Source organism: Oryctolagus cuniculus, chromosome 9 (assembly GCF_051225735.1).
Source record: "Oryctolagus cuniculus isolate XC-2025 breed Fujian yellow rabbit chromosome 9, ASM5122573v1, whole genome shotgun sequence".
In the NCBI taxonomy this organism is placed as follows: domain Eukaryota; kingdom Metazoa; phylum Chordata; class Mammalia; order Lagomorpha; family Leporidae; genus Oryctolagus; species Oryctolagus cuniculus.
Window position 1 is genome coordinate 114,115,297 of NC_142875.1, and position 18,659 is coordinate 114,133,955.

Here is an 18,659-nt window from a genome sequence, read left to right on the forward strand (position 1 = left end):
ACCCTGTTATAATTTGGGGCTTCATATTTTTGCATGCTTTGTTTATTAAAAAAAGGTGTCTCATTGCAAATTGCAAGTATAAATTAGTGTCAGAATTACCATACAAAACTCTCTTGCTAACTTTAATCGGTAATTTCTTAGAGAGTGATAGAAAACACAGTGCTAATGAATAATGTGCCCATGAGCTCTTATTATAGGGTTGGCATGAATTCCACTTAATGACAAGCTTTCTCAAGTAGCAGTTGATTTTAAATCCTATTTTTCATTACTGAAGTATAAAATGTTAATAATACCTTCCATTGTGCTTTTCTTTTATAGCATAGTAGCATGTATCTTCCATGTTCACCAAGACTCTTTTTAAGATCTTACCAATAACTTCCTATATCATAAATAAGATTTGTTCAAGAAATAAAAATGTATGCTTCCCATTGTTAGCTATATGTTTTTCTAATAATCACATCTGAAGCTTATTATGCAGTAATAGCCTTAAGATATTATTTTTTTAAATGTACTACTTTGGTCTTAATACTAGTTTTTAATCTCTTCTTGTTTCTATGAAGTCTGAATGAGATTTTCAAAATTGAATAATAATTTGATCCGTTAATCTTTTGAAGCTAGTAATTTTATTTTCCTCTTTTTGCAGTCTCTGAGGTTCGCAAATGAATAGAGCTTCATTACTGCAGTCTGCATTTAATAACCATTATCCATTATCTTGTAATTAAGACTCCCTGTAACGAATCATGAGGACAATGCAAAAATACATAGTACATTTCTTTAATGAACTGGAAAATGTTCATCTTGTTCTATTTAGTAATGAGTTGCTGAATAGTCATTAAATCCACTGGAGAATAGAGCTAGATGGATTTTGAAGACTGTCTTGAGTTTGTGGTTAATCTATTAGAATTAAAATTTCATCTTCTATTTTTATCAACAGCTGATTAGAAGTCATTCTGTTTGACCAAATTGATTAGAAGACCATATACAAGGGCAGCTGTTGTTTAATGAAAGTTTTTAATGAAACTGTACCATGGAGACTTGTAATTATAGGCCTTAGAAAAGCTTTGAGTAGCTTCAGACCACAAAAAAAGTATTGTGCTAAAGATTTCAAATTAGGAAAATAAAAAAATATAATATTATAAATATATTATTAATTTTCATTTCAACTAAGCACAGTTGAATACTAATCTATTTAATGTGTTACTTTTGACTTTTTCAGGCCTTTAATCTCCTATTTAGTTGTTTCATTGAAATTATGGGCACTGATGAAAGAACATTTGTATGGATAGCTATTTTAATTGTGAGATATTTTCTCATAAGGTTTTTCCCCCAGCTGAGCAGAGGTAAGCTTGGTTAATGTTGGATTTACATGAGCTCGGCAGAGAGTCTGTAGCTCTCCATGGTGTTGGTAATTCAGAATGTAGCATTTATTTCTCTAAGGTGATTTTGTTTTAGTAGAGGGCAGAGGAAGCTATATTAAAATGAGAAGTTAAACAAAAGTGTGTGCCTCCCTAGTCCCACTGGAAAATCCATTGTTCTTTTGACAATAGTAACGTGCTAATGTACTTTCTAAAAATTAACAGTCATGTTCCGTATAACATTTTGGTCAGTGACAGACCACATATATGACAGTGGTCCCATAAGATTATACGGGATGGAGAAATTTCTACTGCCTGATGGCATTGAAGCAGTTGTAGTTTTCAGAGTGTGTGCAATGCATTACTCATGCTTTTGTGGTGATGCTGGTGTAACCAAACCCACTGTGCTATGAGTCATATAAAAGTGTAGTGCATACAACTGTGTAATGTACATGATACTTGATAATGATAATAAACCACTACATTACCTGGTTATGTAGTTGCTGTATGTTTTATTGTTATTGTAGAGACCATTCCTTCTACTTATAAGAAAGTTCACTGGAAAACCAGTGTACCTTGTTACACCAGTCTCAGGCAGCTTGTGTTGACTACATCTCCTTTTTTTTTTTTCTTGGCTTTGTTTGTTCAGTAGATTTGAGGATTTGCACGTCCTTATGGCACAGCAATTCCTTTCTTTTTTTTTTTTTTAACTTTTATTTAATGAATATAAATTTCCAAAGTACAGCTTATGGATTACAATGGCTTCCCCCCCCCCATAACGTCCCTCCTACCCGCAACCCTCCCCTCTCCCACTCCCTCCCCCCTTCCATTCACATCAAGATTCATTTTTGATTCTCTCTATCTACAGAATATCAGTTTAGCATACATTAAGTAAAGATTTCAACAGTTTGCTTCCACACAGAAACATAAAGTGGAAAATAATAGATGATTTTTTAAATGATGATGAAATCAGATCAGACCTTGATTGCACTGGTCACATTTACTGACCTACCTATCCCATGTTGGTTTCTAAAAGTGCATGCTGTGATTTCCACACAGTGATGAAATCGCTAAGCGACATATTTCTCAGAGCATATCTCTGTTGTAAACTGGTATGTGACTGTGTTTTGTTTGATTAAGGGTAGGTGTTGTTCCTGAATTTAAAAAAACGCCATTGCCTGCAGATCTGAACTATTTTTCATCTTTTTTGTGGTTCCTGCCTCTCAATTGTCCTTCTCAACACATCTAATCATAGAAGGTACACGGAGCATCTTAAAACACTGATTTCTCGTGTCTAAAGAACAGAGCCCCAGTGTTTGCAGATTCAAGTGTCCTCTGTGATATTTTCCTGAGGGAGGTCTTAGTCTATCAAGTACCCCCACCCCAGCCCATCAGAGACTCCTTAATTCATTATCGCTCGATGTACCTTAGACTTCTGATGCTTTTGGTGTTTCCACTGATGGTACAGCTCTTCCCCAGTGCCAGCCCAGCTTTCAATTTTATCTCACCTCCAAGGTCTATAAGAAATTCCACCTGGCCCAAGAAGCCTTCCTATTTATTCTAGCTAAAGGGGGTGTCTCTGAACCTTTCCAATTCTTGCTAACCCTAATCCTTGGTGTATACCCAGAACACCTTAAATAACATATTTATTCTTAGTTGAACCACTACTTGATTTCCAGACAGTAAAGGTTAGGCTTGATGTTTAAGGAGTTCCAGTTTCAGCCTTGATATAAATGGAATTGGGAAGTTGTCAGCTCTTAGAGGAAGAAAAAGCTGAATAAACTGAAAATCCGTAACTTTTCTTAGGTCTGTCAAAGAGTGGAAGTCATAAGAGAAAACGTCACTTTGAAATCTGGAGAGGAAGGAGAAACCTGAGGGTCAAAATTGAGACCTGCTTACCTGAAGCAGAAGCTATTAGAGCCAAAGCTAGTAGGACCACTTAAATAGTAATTTTGACAAATTAAGGAAGGCTGAGTGTGGCTCCCACTTATTTGTGGGTTTTAGCCTCTGGGAACCCAACAGGTAGTCACAGAGACAAAAAGAAAGGTCCCTTCCTGGCTCTGGCAGAGGAAGGGGAAGATAATCATTGTGAGTATGCCCAGAATGTTCTCCATAATAATGCCTGCGCTCCAGGGTCTTATCCCATTTGGGACAAGATTATTTCTCCTCTCATTTTCCTGCCTCACCTAAGTGGGGGAGCAAAGGTAAGAAACATTTGTGAACCTTAGAGCAAAGATCTACAAAGAGAGAGCTAGTCAGAAGATTACAGAATACTTCTCCCCCCACCCCTTCATTAGAGCCACACCAGCATAGGTCCAACATAGTTTAACAACACTGGATTCCAGCTGACAGAATAAAGGACATAGTCTTTTGAGAACTTTAGAGAAGCACGAAGAGACAAGGGAGATCAAAAATAATAATACAGGCCGGCGCCATGGCTCACTTGCTTAATCCTCTGCCTGTGGTGCCAGTACCCCAGGTTCTAATCCCAGTTGCTCCCCTTCCAGTCCAGCTCTCTGCTGTGGCCTGGGAGGGCAGCAGAGGATGGCCCAAGTGCTTGGGTCCCTGTACCCACATGGGAGACCTGGAGGAAGCACCCGGCTCCTGGCTTCGGATTGGTGCAGTGCTGGCCGTAGCAGCCGTTAGGGGAGTGAACCAACGGAAGGAAGACCTTTCTCTCTGTCTCTCTCACACTGTCTATAACCTCTCTCTGTCTCTCTCTCTCACTGTCTAACTCCGCCTGTCAAAAAATAATTAAAAAAAAAAAAGATACAAGGGATTTGAGGAATGTGGCATCCATAGCCACAAAACATTAAATACAGTCCATCTCCTAGCCAAGTTAACATAGAACTTCCTACTGAGGTTTTTATTTCAATTACTGTTACCCAATATGTCATATGTAGATTTTAACAAAAAATTATGAATGCTTAAAATCAAGGAAAGAAAAATCCAGTCTATAGAGCAAAAAGAGACATCAGAACCAGATTCAGATATGACAGAGGTTTTGAATTGTCTAACAGAATTTATGACTTGTAAGTTCATGGATATACTGGAAAAATAGATAACAGGAAAAATAGGTAGTATAATCAGAGAAAGGAAACTTTTTTTAAAGATTTATTTATTATTTATTTGAAAGTCAGAGTTAGAGAAGTAGGGGCAGAGAGAGAGAGAGAGAGAGGTCTTCCATCTGCTGGTTCACAAACCAATTCCGTGCAATAGCCAGAGCTGTGCCAATCCGAAGCCAAGAGCCAGAAGCCTCCTCTGGGTCTCCCATGCTGGTGCAGGGGCCCAAGGACTTGGGCCATTTTAGACTGCTTTCCCAGGCCATAGCAGAGAGCTGGATCGGAAGTGGAGCAGATGGAACTCGAACCAGCGCCCATATGGGATGCCAGCACTGCAAGCGGTGGCTTTACCTGCTATGCCACAGCGCCTACCCCAGGACACTCTTAGGAAAGGGTCAAAAGGAAATATTAGAAATAAAAAGTGTTATTGGCAGGCGCTGCGGCTCACTAGGCTAATCCTCCGCCTTGCAGCGCCGGCACCCCGGGTTCTAGTCCCGGTCGGGGCGCCGGATTCTGTCCCAGTTGCCCCTCTTCCAGGCCAGCTCTCTGCTGTGGCCCGGGAGTGCAGTGGAGGATGGCCCAGGTGCTTGGGCCCTGCACCCCATGGGAGACCAGGAGAAGTACCTGGCTCCTGCCTTTGGATCAGCGCGGTGCACCGGCCGCAGGGCGCCAGCCGCGGTGGCCATTGGAGGGTGAACCAATTGCAAAGGAAGACCTTTCTCTCTGTCTCTCTCTCTCACTGTCCACTCTGCCTGTCAAAAAAATAAAAAAAAAAAAAAAAAAAAAAGAAATAAAAAGCATTGTAACCAAAATGAAGAATGTCTTTGATGGACCCATTATTACAGTGCACCTAAATCAGCAACTATGAAGGAGGTACACAAAAACTTCCTGAGCTGAAAGATAAAGAGCATAAGAATAATGTGGGGAGAAGAGAACATAAAAAAAAAATGAGACTGTCTTAGAGAGGTATTAACACATGTGTAAGTGGGATACCAGCAGCAGAAGAAATAGAAGATAAGACAGACAACATACCTGAAGTAATAATCACCAAGAACTTTCCAAAATTAATAGCATATACAAAACCATAAATCTAGGTAACTGAGAGCACCCAGTAGGATAAAGATTTTAAAAATTTGTACCTATAGGGGCCGGCGCCATGGCTTGCTTGGTTAATCCTCTGCCTGTGGCGCCGGCATCCCATATGGGCACCGGTTCTAGTCCTGGTTGCTCCTCTTCCAGTCCAGCTCTCTGCTGTGGCCCGGGAGTGCAGTGGAGGATGGCCCAAGTGCTAGGGCCCCTGCACCCGCATGGGAGACCAGGAGGAAGCACCTGGCTCCTGGCTTTGGATTGGCGTAGCTCCAGCTGTGGTGGCCATTTGGTGGGTGAACCAATGAAAGGAAGACCTTTCTCTCTCTCTCTCTCTCACTGTCTACCTCTATCTGTCAAAAAAACAAAACAAAACAAACAAACAAAACACCTAGAAATGTCATAGGCAAATTGAAGGAAAACAAGACACTTAGAAAATCCGCTTTTAAAAACCTTTTAGGCCGGCGCCGCGGCTCACTAGGCTAATCCTCCGCCTTGCGGCACCGGCACCCCGGGTTCTAGTCCCGATCGGGGCGCCGGATTCTGTCCTGGTTGCCCCTCTTCCAGGCCAGCTCTCTGCTGTGGCCCGGGAGTGCAGTGGAGGATGGCCCAGGTGCTTGGGCCCTGCACCCCATGGGAGACCAGGAGAAGTACCTGGCTCCTGCCTTTGGATCAGCGCGGTGCGCCGGCCGCAGGGCGCCAGCCGCGGTGGCCATTGGAGGGTGAACCAATGGCAAAGGAAGACCTTTCTCTCTGTCTCTCTCTCTCTCACTGTCCTCTCTGCCTGTCAGAAAAAAAAAAATTAAAAAAAAAAAAAAAAACCTTTTAAACCTTACTTTTGAAGAAAAAGAAAATAACCATGGTGGACTTCTCATCAGAAGCCATGTCAACAAGAGATGAGGATGTGAAATGCTTAGTCTTTAAGAAAAAAAAAAAAAAAAAAAAAAACAACCTAGAATTGTAGATACAGTGAAATTATCCTTCAAAATTGAAAGAACTCTAACAAAATCAAACAGTTCATTGTTAGTAAAGTTCCAAATGTTAAAAGAAATTCTTCAATGAGAAAGACAATGATATAGATCAGAATCTGTAATCTACATTTTAAAAAAGGAAGAGTATAAGAGAAGGAATAAATGGAGAATAAAAATAAGTTATTTTTCTGTCTTAATTGCTCTAAAAGGTAATTGCTTAAAGTAATCACATAACAATTGGTTGAGTGATAGTACCATATGAATAAGTGAAATGTATGACAGCCATGTTACAAGGGACAAGAGACAGAAACTAAGAATATTTTGTTAAAAGGTATCTATAATACTTGCGTAGTGGGTGTGGTTCTAATACTATTTGAAGACAGACTTAGACTAGCTAAAAATATATACTGAAAACTTTAGGAAGTCACTAAAAATGTACAAAAAGTATAATTGATAAAATGGAATTAGATAAAATGTTCAGTTAAATTCAGAGAAAGCAAAAAAAAGAGATGCAGAAAATAGCAAAACAACAAGAAGAAGGGGCAGACATTTCACCCAGCAGTTAAGGAACCCACCTCCCATATCGAGTGCCTTGGTTCAAGTCCAAGCACCAGTCCCAATTTCACCTTCCTACTGTTGGGCATCCTGGAAAGCAATGCTGAAGGCCCAGTAGTTGGGGCTCTACCACCCACATGAGAAACCTGAATTGAGTTCCACCTCCTGACTTTGACCTGGCCAATGCCAAAGCGTTATGGACATTTGAGGAGTAAGAGTAGTTGGGAGCTTGCTATTTCTCTCTGTGTCTCTCAAGTAAATAAATAAATAAAAATTGCAGCAAGTAAAAAGTTTAATATGGGAGATGTTAATCCCACTAAATCAATAATCAGTTTAAGTATTAATGATCTAAACACATCAATTAAAAGATTATGAAAAAACAAGGCCCTAATGTATATTGCCTATAAGAATCTAATTTTAAAGGTAAAGACATAAAAGGTTAAAAGTGAAGAATTGGAAAGTAAAGCAGGAATAACTGTATTAATTTCAGACAAAGTCAACTTCAGAAGAAGAAACATTATCAGGGATAAAAAGGGGTATTTTATAGTGATAAAAGGGTCATTTCTCCAAGAAGATATAATAATACTAACTATGTGTGCAGTTGGCAACACAGCACTAAAATATGTGAGACAAAATCTGATAGTACTGAAAAGAGAAGTAGACAAATATCTGTCATAGCTAGATACTTTCTTCTTTCAGTAACTGATAGCTCAGATAGGCAGAAGAATAGCAAGGATATAGTTGACCTGAACAACACAATCATTCAACATTATCAAATTGACATTTAAAGAAATCTCCATCAACAGCAGAATACATATTCAAGTTCACATGGAACATTAACCAAGATAGGCCACATTCTGGCCCATGAAACACACCTTACCAGATTTAAAAGATATAGATTAAAGAAAAAAAATACCTAAAAAAATCCCCAAATGTTTAGAAATCAAACACTCTCCTAAATGACATGTGACTCAAAGAAGAAACTACTGATATTTTGGACTAAAGAAAAGTTTATTTTTTTGTTATATATTTGAGAGTTAGAGACTGCTGGTTCACTTCCAAAATGCCCACAATGGCTATAGCTGGGCTACAACCAAAGCCAAGAACTACAAACAAAATTTAAGTCTCCTACATGGTCGGCAAGAACCCAGTTACTTGAGTCATCACCACTGTTCCAGGGTCTGCATTGTTGAGAAACTAAATTAAGGAGATGGAGCCAAGAATTAAACTCAGGTACTCTGGCATGGGATATGGGCATCCTAACCATTAGACTAAACATCCACTCCTGAAATTTAGAAAACAAAATATATAAAGGTACGCCAAAATGAAATGGTTGAGTATGAATATAACAACAATACATACTGGAGCTAAATGCACATCTATGAGATTTGCTAAAATCCAGAAACAACACCTGGTGAGAGTATGGAGCCTTATGAACTCGCATTCATTGAAAGAGCTCTGAATGGTCAAAGTTGGGACCATTTGAACAAAATAGATAGTATGAGATTACAAACACAAATATAAAGTAAGTACCTTCAAGTGTGTATGGCACAAATAAATTATGGTGAATTAAAAAGTGGTAAAGAAACAAATCTCCCAGGTAAAAAATTGTGTGTTATTGTATGCAATTACTCCCTGTTTGTGGGAGTAGATTGTAGGTTCCCACTTCTTAAATATGGGATTCACATTATAACCTATTTCCAAAGAGTACTGTATGGAAAGTGGGATAAAGATTTTCTTTTAGTAGAAAAAAAAATTACCTCAGCTAATTGCAGAATGTCAACATCAACAGTGGTAAATCATTTTGATCTTGTGTACCCTTAATAGGTTAGGATAAAAATGACACTTTACCCTTGTGATCTTCCCTAAACCAGTAACCCCAGTTAGGTCATGAGAAAAGCATCAGAAAAATCTGCGTTGAGTGCGTCCTACAAAATACCTAAGTAATACTTTCAATGCTGTCAAGATCATCAAAATAAGGAAACACCTGGGAGTGGCACTGTGGCAGAGCAGGTAAAACTGCCGCTTGCAGTGCCAGTATCCCATATGGATGCCGGTTCGAGTCCTGGCCGCTCCACTTCCAATCCAGCTCTCTGTTATGGCCTGGGAAAGCGGTAGAAGATGGCCCAAGTCCTTGGACCCCTGCACACATGTGGGACACCAGGAAGAAGCTCCTGGATCCTAGCTTCAGGTCGGCGCAGTTTCGGCCGTTGTGGCTATCTAGGGAGTAAACCAGCAAATGAAAGATTTTCTCTCTCTCTCTCTGCCTCTGTCTCTGCCTCTCTGTAATTCTGCTGTTCAAATAAATAAATAAATCTTAAAAATAAGGAAACTCTAAGCAGCTGTCGCAGCCAAGAAGAATCTTTAGGGATGTAACAATCATAGTACCCTTGATGGGAATGGGCTGAGTAAAACTAAGGACATCTGAAGTGTAGGTGTTGTTAATTATATCAGCATTGGTTCCTTAATTGTGACGAATGCACTGCACTAATGTAAGATGGTAATATTAGGGGCATATGGGGCGTAAACATTATTTTAAAAAAATTTAATTTACCTTAATTTATTTATGCCGTACACACCTGAAGATACTTACTTTCTATTTGTGTTTGTAATCCCATACTACCTATTTTGTTGTTCAAATGGTCCCAGCTTTGACCACTTGGAGCTCTTTCAATATGTAAACAAATGTATGGGCCGCTGTCGTTGCTCCTGGACTACTACTGGCTATGTTTTGCTCCTTAATATGTGAGGAAGAGAGTCCACCCTTACTCTGCCTTCAGACTCCTTTGGTTAACTTTCGATGCTTTTTTAAGTGACCATGCCTTTTTTTAGTCCTCCAAATATAGCTTTGATCTTTTAATAATCTTCTTTCCTAAGGTGCTTACAAAACTTTAGAAGATATTCAGTAACACACACAAAAACCTTCGAGTGAATCAAAAGATAATGTTACATCTTAGGAAAACACATCTTGGTCTCATGGTGAAATCTCTGGGCATGTTCCCCTCACCTATGTGGAGGCTCTGATTGCTTGCCTTTGTCTTACTTCTGAGGTTGTAGAAGCCAGGGAACAATTCAGTAGTCTGTTCAGTAATTCATTCGTTCATGATCTTAGTGTTGGTATTTAAAAAACCTTGGCACTTGAGATTCTCTTTGCTTAGTTTGCTTAGATTCCCTTCATTCAATCTGTATTTGAATTTCACTAATCAGAGATGCTGTTCTGATGATTGTTTACTATTCCCCTCCCCAACTCAGTCACTATCTCATCACATTACATCATTTTTCTTCATAGAACTTACCTCCATTTGACATTTATTTGTGTGTGTGTGTGTGTGTGTACATTGTCTTTTTCTTCTAGAAAATCTGCTCACAAGGGCAAGAACTTTGTTTTGTGTATTGCTCTCTTCTCAGCATCTAGAATGGAGTCTGGCACATAGTAAGCACTCAGCAAATGTTTGTAGATTGCGTGGTAGCCTTATCTCCATTTCTCCCAGTCGTTGTACAAACTCAAAGGAAAGAAGGCTTCCAGTGTACGGCTCTGATGTATCAGAATTTTTCTGGTATTTTTACTGATTGTGACTCTACCCAGATTGCTTTATTTATGTTATAATATTACTTTACTGTTTTCCAAGTGCTTTCACATAGATTCTCTCTTTTGATGCTTTGTGTGACATTGTGAAGCAAGTAGGAGCTTTGTTGATCTATTTTATAAATGAGAAAAGTAAAGAGATGAAATGAGGAAGATAACTGTCAGAGCCATAGCTAGAAACCAGATCTCCTGACTTCTGACTCAGAATTACCTAGAGTTCATGTTTCATCTCTACATGCATGTAGAATATGTGGTTTTGAGGGCACAGGCTTGATTATTAGCTTTTGTATTTTCCACACTCCTTACTCCTAGTGTGCTTGTGTTTCTATTAGAGCCTCTCCGTTCACAGAATGGTTGTAGCAGTGTTTTTTCCAACCAAAACTAAGAGGGAACTTAGTTTTTTTGGCCACTTTTTTTTTTTTTTTTTTTTCAAATTCTATCTCCCATTTCCTTGAGGAACCTCGGGGGAATCTCAGAGATTAGTTTTATATTTGGTTCTATGGACTTGGAACCATGAATTTGCACACAAATCACCTAGAAACTGTTTTTATGTTAGACTCTGCTTCAGTTGAGCTGATTAGGGCCTGAGAGTCTGCATTTTTAAGAATCCCCCTGGTGTTGTCCACGCTGCCTGCCCATGGTCCTGGTGTGAATATTTGGAGGCTAGGTAACCACATGAAAGGTGGATTCTCTACCTAGCTATTTCTTGGGAACACTACAAGTAACATAAATTAAACTAGATTGTTTTGGTTAAAATTCCACCTCCTCCATTTACTGTGACTTATTTCTTTCAAGCAAGTAATTTTTCTGTGCTTCAAGCTCCTTTTTACAAATGGAGGCCATCTTAGTACATTGCTTCTGCAGTTGCTATAAGGATTGACTGAGTTAATACTTGCAAAGGGCCCAGATATTTGATACACTGCACATAGCACTCAGTGGATCTTAAAAAATAGTGTCCCTTCATTGTCTCTTTGTACTGCTCCTATGTTGTGAAACTACATTAGTAGGTTTAAGATATATTTGAGAGGAGGAAATTGTTCAAAATATTTGCAGAGTATGAAAGAGATGGTGTGTCGTTTATGAAAATCTTGAACTGGTTGAAAGACATAGTGCTTCCATTACTGAAAAATGCATTAAAAAGCAGCTAATGGTGACCCTTTTTGTGTTTTACCAACTGTGCTGTGTGCTTTCTGTCAAATATGAGGAAATGAGGGGGAAATGAGTAGGTACTCCAGTGTCATAGTAAAATGATATATAACTTTGAGCACAAGGCATAAAATTGTTTTTATTCATCTCAATTATGCATTAAGTAAACCAATTTGATTATTTTAATTTGTGGTGTGGAAATATGGAGGCAGGAAGATTAAAGGTCAGTGAGAAATCAATTTGGGACCTAATTTAACCCATTTGGGAGTAAGATGTCTGGACAGAATTATTTTAAAGGGAGATTTTAGTTTTAGTTTTTCAAATAATTAATAAAAAATAAAGTTGTGTTCCTCTGGAAAAACAATCTGTACAACTTATTTCTTCACTGATTCAGAAGTGCAGAAAATAAGTTTTTAATTAATTAACATGGAATTTTTCTTCTTTTTGTTTTAGGAGCAGATTTTATTAAGACCTCTACTGGGAAAGAGACAGTAAATGCCACCTTCCCGGTAGCTATAGTAATGCTACGGGCCATTAGAGATTTCTTCTGGAAAACTGGAAACAAGGTATATATTATTGCCAGCAAATCTTCCTTGAGAGTAAGATAATGTTATTTATAATACCAGTTACAGCCACCACGATAACTGTCTTTCTATGCAGAAGGTGTGAATGAGTTACCTTTATTAAGATAAATGTTTAATTTACCTTTCATTGTAAAAGAACACATTTATGGAGAAAAATGTGCGATTAACAGAAAGTGAGTGTGAGTGTGGGAGTAAGTATGTGTGATCAAGATGTAAACTCACGTTATGTCCTTTTATTAACCGAAGACAATTTTATCACTGACAAGAGATTCCTAAATAGGTTCTTTAACGAACTAATTCTGCCGCAACACAGAGGCATTCTGGCAAGGCGTTGGCTGGCGAAAACAGGTTAATGCAGAAATTAAACTTCCTTGAGGAATGGAAAGAATTGCAGAGTAACATTTATTGAATGATAAGCTGTGGTGGTGATATGAAAAGTATGCAATATAATGGGAAATAATCTTTTCCTGTCATTATTGAAGGACACACATAAATTGGTTTTTCTGTTGGGAAACCCCCGGTCCAGAAAAACTTATTACTTTTAATAATATGAGGTGAAGAGAAAATTCTCGAGGAGATGAACTTATTAAACAAAATAATGAAATGCTGTGAAACAGCAGGGAAAAGGTAGCTAGACGTTATATAGCTCTTGAATTAAATATCCATTTTGGCGTTTTATGCCGGTTGGATGTGCTCTTTGGAACACTGTAAAGCTGAGGAGGGTAGAGACCAGCTTTTGTCAGCTTTTTGAAAAATAATACATATTTCTGAAACATATGAAGTTAAAAGGAAAAATGTGTATGAAGTGTTTTTTTTAAATGAGTTTGGATTTTCCTTTCACTTGAAGTTGCTTGTTTAGCTGCAAATTACCTCAAGGGATTTTTTTTTTAACTCATTGGAGGGAATGGGGTGTGCGTGTATGTGTGTGTGTGTATGTGTGTGTGTGTGTTTTATGGTTTAATGAGACCTTCCCTTCCTGAAAGCCGTATTTTAAAACCAATCTTGATTTTTGCTGAACAGAAACCCAAAAAAAAAGGCCTTTAATCCTTTCCAGTGAAAGTGATGACTTTATATATAACTGTAGATTCAGTTTATTTTGGAAAAGGAAATTTTTGTTTTGTGATGCACTTCTTTAGAGATGAAATAAACATCTTCCAGAATTTTCTCCCCTAGAATAGCTTCCTCTTCTTAAGTACAAATAGGGTGTCTGTTGTAACCTACATAGGAACGCCAACACAACTTGAGTAACCTGTACTTGTCAGTCTTTCTGCAAAGATCTAAAGAAGTTAGAAAAATTATTATTTTGAAGATGAAAAATCTGGGTCTGACAACACTGGCATTCCATATCAGAGCACCAGTTTGAGTCCCTGCTTCTCTACTTCTGATCCAGCTCGCTGCTAATCTGCCCGGCAAAGCAGCAGAGGATGTTCCAAGTCCCTGGACCCCTGCTACTCTCACCCAGGAATACCCTGATGGAATTCCTGGGTCCTGGCTTCCATGTGGTCCAGCCCCTGCCATTGTAGCCATTTGGGGAGTGAACCAGCAATGGAAGCTCTCTCTCTCTCTCTCTCCCTCTCATTCTCCCTCTCCTTCACTCTACCTTTCAAATAAATAAATCTTTTTAGATTATGTAAAAATAAAAACATGAGAAATCCATCATTGGTCCTTCCATTGCAATGACTGCCATTCACTAGACTACTGGTTCTCATTCTCTGGAGAACACTGAAGTTCCACGTGACATTTTTTAGACCTACAGATGCCTGGGCCCACATCTCTGGCAACTGTGGACCTAGGCTATGTTTGGTTATCTGGGCTTCATCAGTTCGACTTTCAAGATTAAAACTTGCCCATGGGGCCCAATCCTGTATTGTTCTTAATAAACATTTACTGAGTCGTCAACCATGTGCCATGCTCACCAGAGTCAGATGTCATGAATACAAAAAGGAGCAAGTCTGTTCCCAGGATAGCTGTTCAACAACCAGCAAAGAATTTCAATTCAGGTTTTTAGTGCTTAGTGTCCTGGAACAGGTACAGGGGAAGGGACACTTTGTAGTCTTTCAGTTCCTTCTAATTATGTTGATTTTTCCCTCAGCTAATAAAGTCCATCCAAGTTTGGTTTGTTTGTTTTCAAAAGGTAGAGAGACAAAAACAGAAAGAGAGATCTTCTGCCTGTTGGTTTACTCCCCACATGCCTACAACAGTCAGGACTGGGTCTGATCAAAGCCAGGAACCTGGAATGCAATCTTGGTCTGCCACATGAGGGACAGAGACACAAGTACTAGAACCATCACCTGCTACCTCCCAGAGTGCACATTAGCAGGATGCTGGAATCAAAAGCAGAGCTGGGACTTGAACCCGGCACTCTGATCTGGGATGCTGGCATCTCAAGCAGCATCTTAACTACAACTGCTGTACCCAGTGCCTCGCCTTTCCACAGTTTCATTAAGAAAGAGGCAGGGTGTGTGTCAAGTCATAGTCATTGAATCACATTTAACTTCAAAAAGAAGGGTCCAAATCAGGCACAGCCTATTATGTTGTTGACCGGTTGCCTGGGCATCCCTTAGACTGTAAAGTTTCAACCTCATTGATTTAAGTGGTGTTTTAAAACTGTGATAGCTCGCCTTCCCGAACATGATTAGTGTCCCTCCTGAGAAGCAGAGGTTTAATATTTCATTACTGATTTCATTATAGATTTATGTTTTCCATATTCTCTCCCTTAATAAAAAAAGGATAAACTCATGTTAGAACTTCTCTTTGGAAACATTGCCAAACAGACTTGCTGACACAAACTGAACTACATAGAAAATCTATATGAAGCACTGCCTAATTGACAAAATGCTCTTGTGATTAACATGTATGCTAATATCAGCTAATTGATTTTTCAGGGGGCCTCTTCTCCACAAATAACCTCATCTTCCTTATCCCCTTCTGCTGCCTTGCAGAGGCGTAACTTGGGTTCCAGGGGAATAGCAGATATGGTTAGAAGCATGGCACAGCTGCTTAGCTGTGTGATGTTGTGTGACTGAGGCAGGGAAACCAGTTAGGAGTCTTACTGATGCTCCATGTGAGAACTGATGTGGGTCCAAACTGAAATGATAAGGGAGGGTAGAGAGGAAGGTGGATATGTGGGAGATGCAGAAACTGAGGAGGTAGGATTGACAGGTGTTGACCATTGATTGGGTGTGATATAGCCAGGGAATAGCAGAGTTCAGGTTAACTCTTTTTTTTTTTTTTTTTGACAGGCAGAGTTAGTGAGAGAGAGAGAGAGAAAGGTCTTCCTTCCATTGGTTCACCCCCCAAATGGCTGCCACGGCCGGTGCACTGCGCCGATCTGAAGCCAGGAGCCAGGTGCTTCCTCCTGGTCTCCCATGCGGGTGCAGGCGCCCAAGCACTTGGGCCATCCTCCACTACCTTTCCGGGCCACAGCAGAGACTGGGGCTAGAACCCGGTGCCCATATAGGATGCCGGCGCCGCAGGCGGAGGATTAACCAAGTGAGCCACGGCGCCGGCCCCTCAGGTTAACTCTTAAAGTTTCTTGCTTGGGTTAATTGTAAGACTGTTCATTTGTTGTGTAACCTCTCTAGCATCCTGCTAGCAAAATCGCCTCTTGCTGGTGCTTTCTTTGGAAGATCAGCTCTGAGTTATAAAACGTGTGAACTTTAATACTAGGGCTGTGGGTTGTTGTTTCAACTTCCCAATTATAGATGCTCTACTCTATTGAATAGTCAAGTTCCTGGAACAAAGAAATCCAGATAATCAAGGCTTTACTGTATATGCACTGTATTTTTCCCTTTCTAATGGATCCAGGAATGTCGTCTATAAACATCAGATACTGGCTGAATTGGGTTATTTTATGGTCAACCCAAAAAGACTGTGAAGTCTGAAGAACTCCTCTACCACTTTGTCCTGCTGTGTTTACATACTTGATCTGCCTGTCTTGTATATAACTGGGCCCCTACAACTTCAGAGTAAATCCTGCAATGAACTTGATGAAAACAGCCGTCAATGCTTTTCACAGGGTTGCTGCCAGTTTGCTTAGGGTGAACCTGTGGCCTCACTGATTCAGTCTTTTGAATTTAAATACATGTGTATGTGTTTTGAACGCCTTCGCAAAGGTTGAAAGGTGACCGTACAGTCTTACTTGTAGAAAATTCCAACAAACGAGCTCTTGTGATACATTTTCCTGTTTATTGACACCTTTCTTGTTCATCCCAGGTCCACAGTTCCAGGGTACATGGTGAATGTTTGTGATTTCCCAGTAAGTGAGATGTTAATGAGGGTTGCTAACCCTCATTAGTGTCTCCTTAGAAGCAGTGACATTCTTCCCATTAATCTTGGAAAAGTCACTTTATAGTATAAGTGGATGTCAGTCACTGTATAAGGGGGCTTAGTGCCCAGGGAAAGAAGATTTGGATTCCGATGAGTCAGAGAACAACTCGGAGCCCTTTGTGGCTTTGTATCTCCTTTTCTCACAGTGGTGATGAGAAATTCTCAAGGGACAGCCACTGGTCCCTTGACAGCAGTGGGGCCACAAGGAGATACCCACCTTTGCATCCATGGCGGCAGACACACACACAAAGACATCTGTACACCTCCACACGTAGCCACATGTGCGTGTCCACACTCATCCACAAACAGCCACACCTAACTATCCTCCACAACCCCCCTCCCCCGATATATATATATATATATATATATATATATATATATATGAGTTTACAGACAATCATGGCCCTGAGCCAAACAGTTGCATAACAGACCTGTGGGCAGCTAGCCAGGCAGGTGGACCTGTTGGGTACCATGACACTGGTTACCATAGAGACCCACAGATGAGAGGACAAGGGCAAAAGGGGTGGAACTTGATAACTTCACCTTCCCCAGTTCATCTCCTCAACAGTCAGTGACCTACACTGTTATTCTGGATGAAGCAAAAAAGACTGGAACTGGAGAGAGAATGAAGACTCTGTACACAGTACCATTTTCCATAGCAATCCAATAACAATAAATGTTCTGTCACCTGCTCTTTTAGATAGGCTTCAAGCCAGCAGGAGGCATCCGCAGTGCAAAGGATTCCCTTGCTTGGCTCTCTCTTGTCAAGGAGGAGCTGGGAGATGAGTGGCTGACGCCTGAACTCTTTCGAATAGGTGCCAGCAGTCTGCTTTCCGACATCGAGAGGCAGGTAAGTAATAACCCATTGCCCTGGGGATACACTGGCAGGTGTTTCTGAGAAAGAAATTGGAAAGTCAGATTGAGAGGAGCTCAAGATGAAAAGTCATGTGGTTGATCTCATCAGATCCAAACCTCTGCCTCCTTCCAAGTGTGCCTCCACAAGAAGGAGGTTGGGTGGAGAAAGCTACAGAGACACTGCTAGTGAGGTTTTAAAATGAAACGCTAATTGAAAATGTTCATTGTTACGTGATAGGATAATTGTTAACTGATATGTGTAATTATGTGATAATTATTAATTAGCTAAACTCTGTTTTACCTTGCAGATTTACCACCATGTGACTGGAAGATACGCTGCTTACCATGATCTTCCAATGTCTTAAATCAGCAGCCAGCTCCAGAGAAGTTCTTTACAGTGATTGCAGAATTGGCAAAAATTGCTTAATTAAAATCAGGAGAATAGATAGCTGACTTTTCTTTCCTCTTAAAATTTCCAATGAGCTTAATTCAAAGAATAAAAGAAACAACAAACAACTCCACACATGCTACTCATTGCAGGCACATCAGAAATGGTCTCACTTACTAGGCAATGCGTGCAGTTAATTTTGTGTGGGTTTTCTCCTAAAAACTCTGAGATGTCGGTGACGGCTTTGACAGAAGTCGAATGGCCTGAGAAGCGTGCTGTAGCCAAGGAGAGAGCAGCGCTCTGGAACTGCAGCTGCAGCGACCTCAGGACTCACTGACTCAGCGCGAATTTCCTGAGAATAGTCTTTAATTTTTGCAGCGGATATGCTCTTTTACTAATTGTTTTGCTAATGGAATTTCTGGCATTGTTATATGAAGCTATGAACATCACTGAATTTTTTCAATAAAAAAAAATCCCCGTAGTTGTCTGTTTAAACACATACACACACATGTACATACACTTTAATTATAATAATACACACTGAATATGAATCTGTTAAACAGATAAGGGAAGTTTTATCTGGGGTGAATGTTGCGTCACAGTGGGTTAAGCCACTGCTTGGGATGCCTGCATCCCTTGTCGGAGTGCCTGGAATCAAGTCTCACCGCCGGTTGCTATCCAGCATCCTGCTGATGCACCCCTGGAGGCAGCAGGTGGTGACTGAAGTACTTGGGTCCCTGCC

At 40.0% G+C, this 18,659-nt stretch overlaps 1 protein-coding gene across 5 annotated transcripts in view; it reads left to right on the forward strand.

Moving 5' to 3' along the window:
* DERA (deoxyribose-phosphate aldolase) overlaps positions 1–18,398 on the forward strand; it is a 121,271-nt gene extending 102,873 nt beyond the window's left edge. For 3 of the 5 annotated variants that reach the window (XM_089303884.1, XM_051850797.3, XM_002712636.6), the window contains 3 exons: positions 12,215–12,327; positions 17,375–17,524; positions 17,838–18,398. In XM_089303884.1, the coding sequence (XP_089160010.1) occupies positions 12,215–12,327; positions 17,375–17,524; positions 17,838–17,894 (320 nt within the window). In that variant the 3' untranslated portion in view covers positions 17,895–18,398. Of the gene's footprint in view, positions 1–643; positions 1,851–12,214; positions 12,328–17,374; positions 17,525–17,837 lie in introns of those variants that run through there. The other 2 variants (XM_089303883.1, XM_089303885.1) reach the window with 1 other exon arrangement.
* Positions 18,399–18,659: the final 261 nt, after the last annotated feature.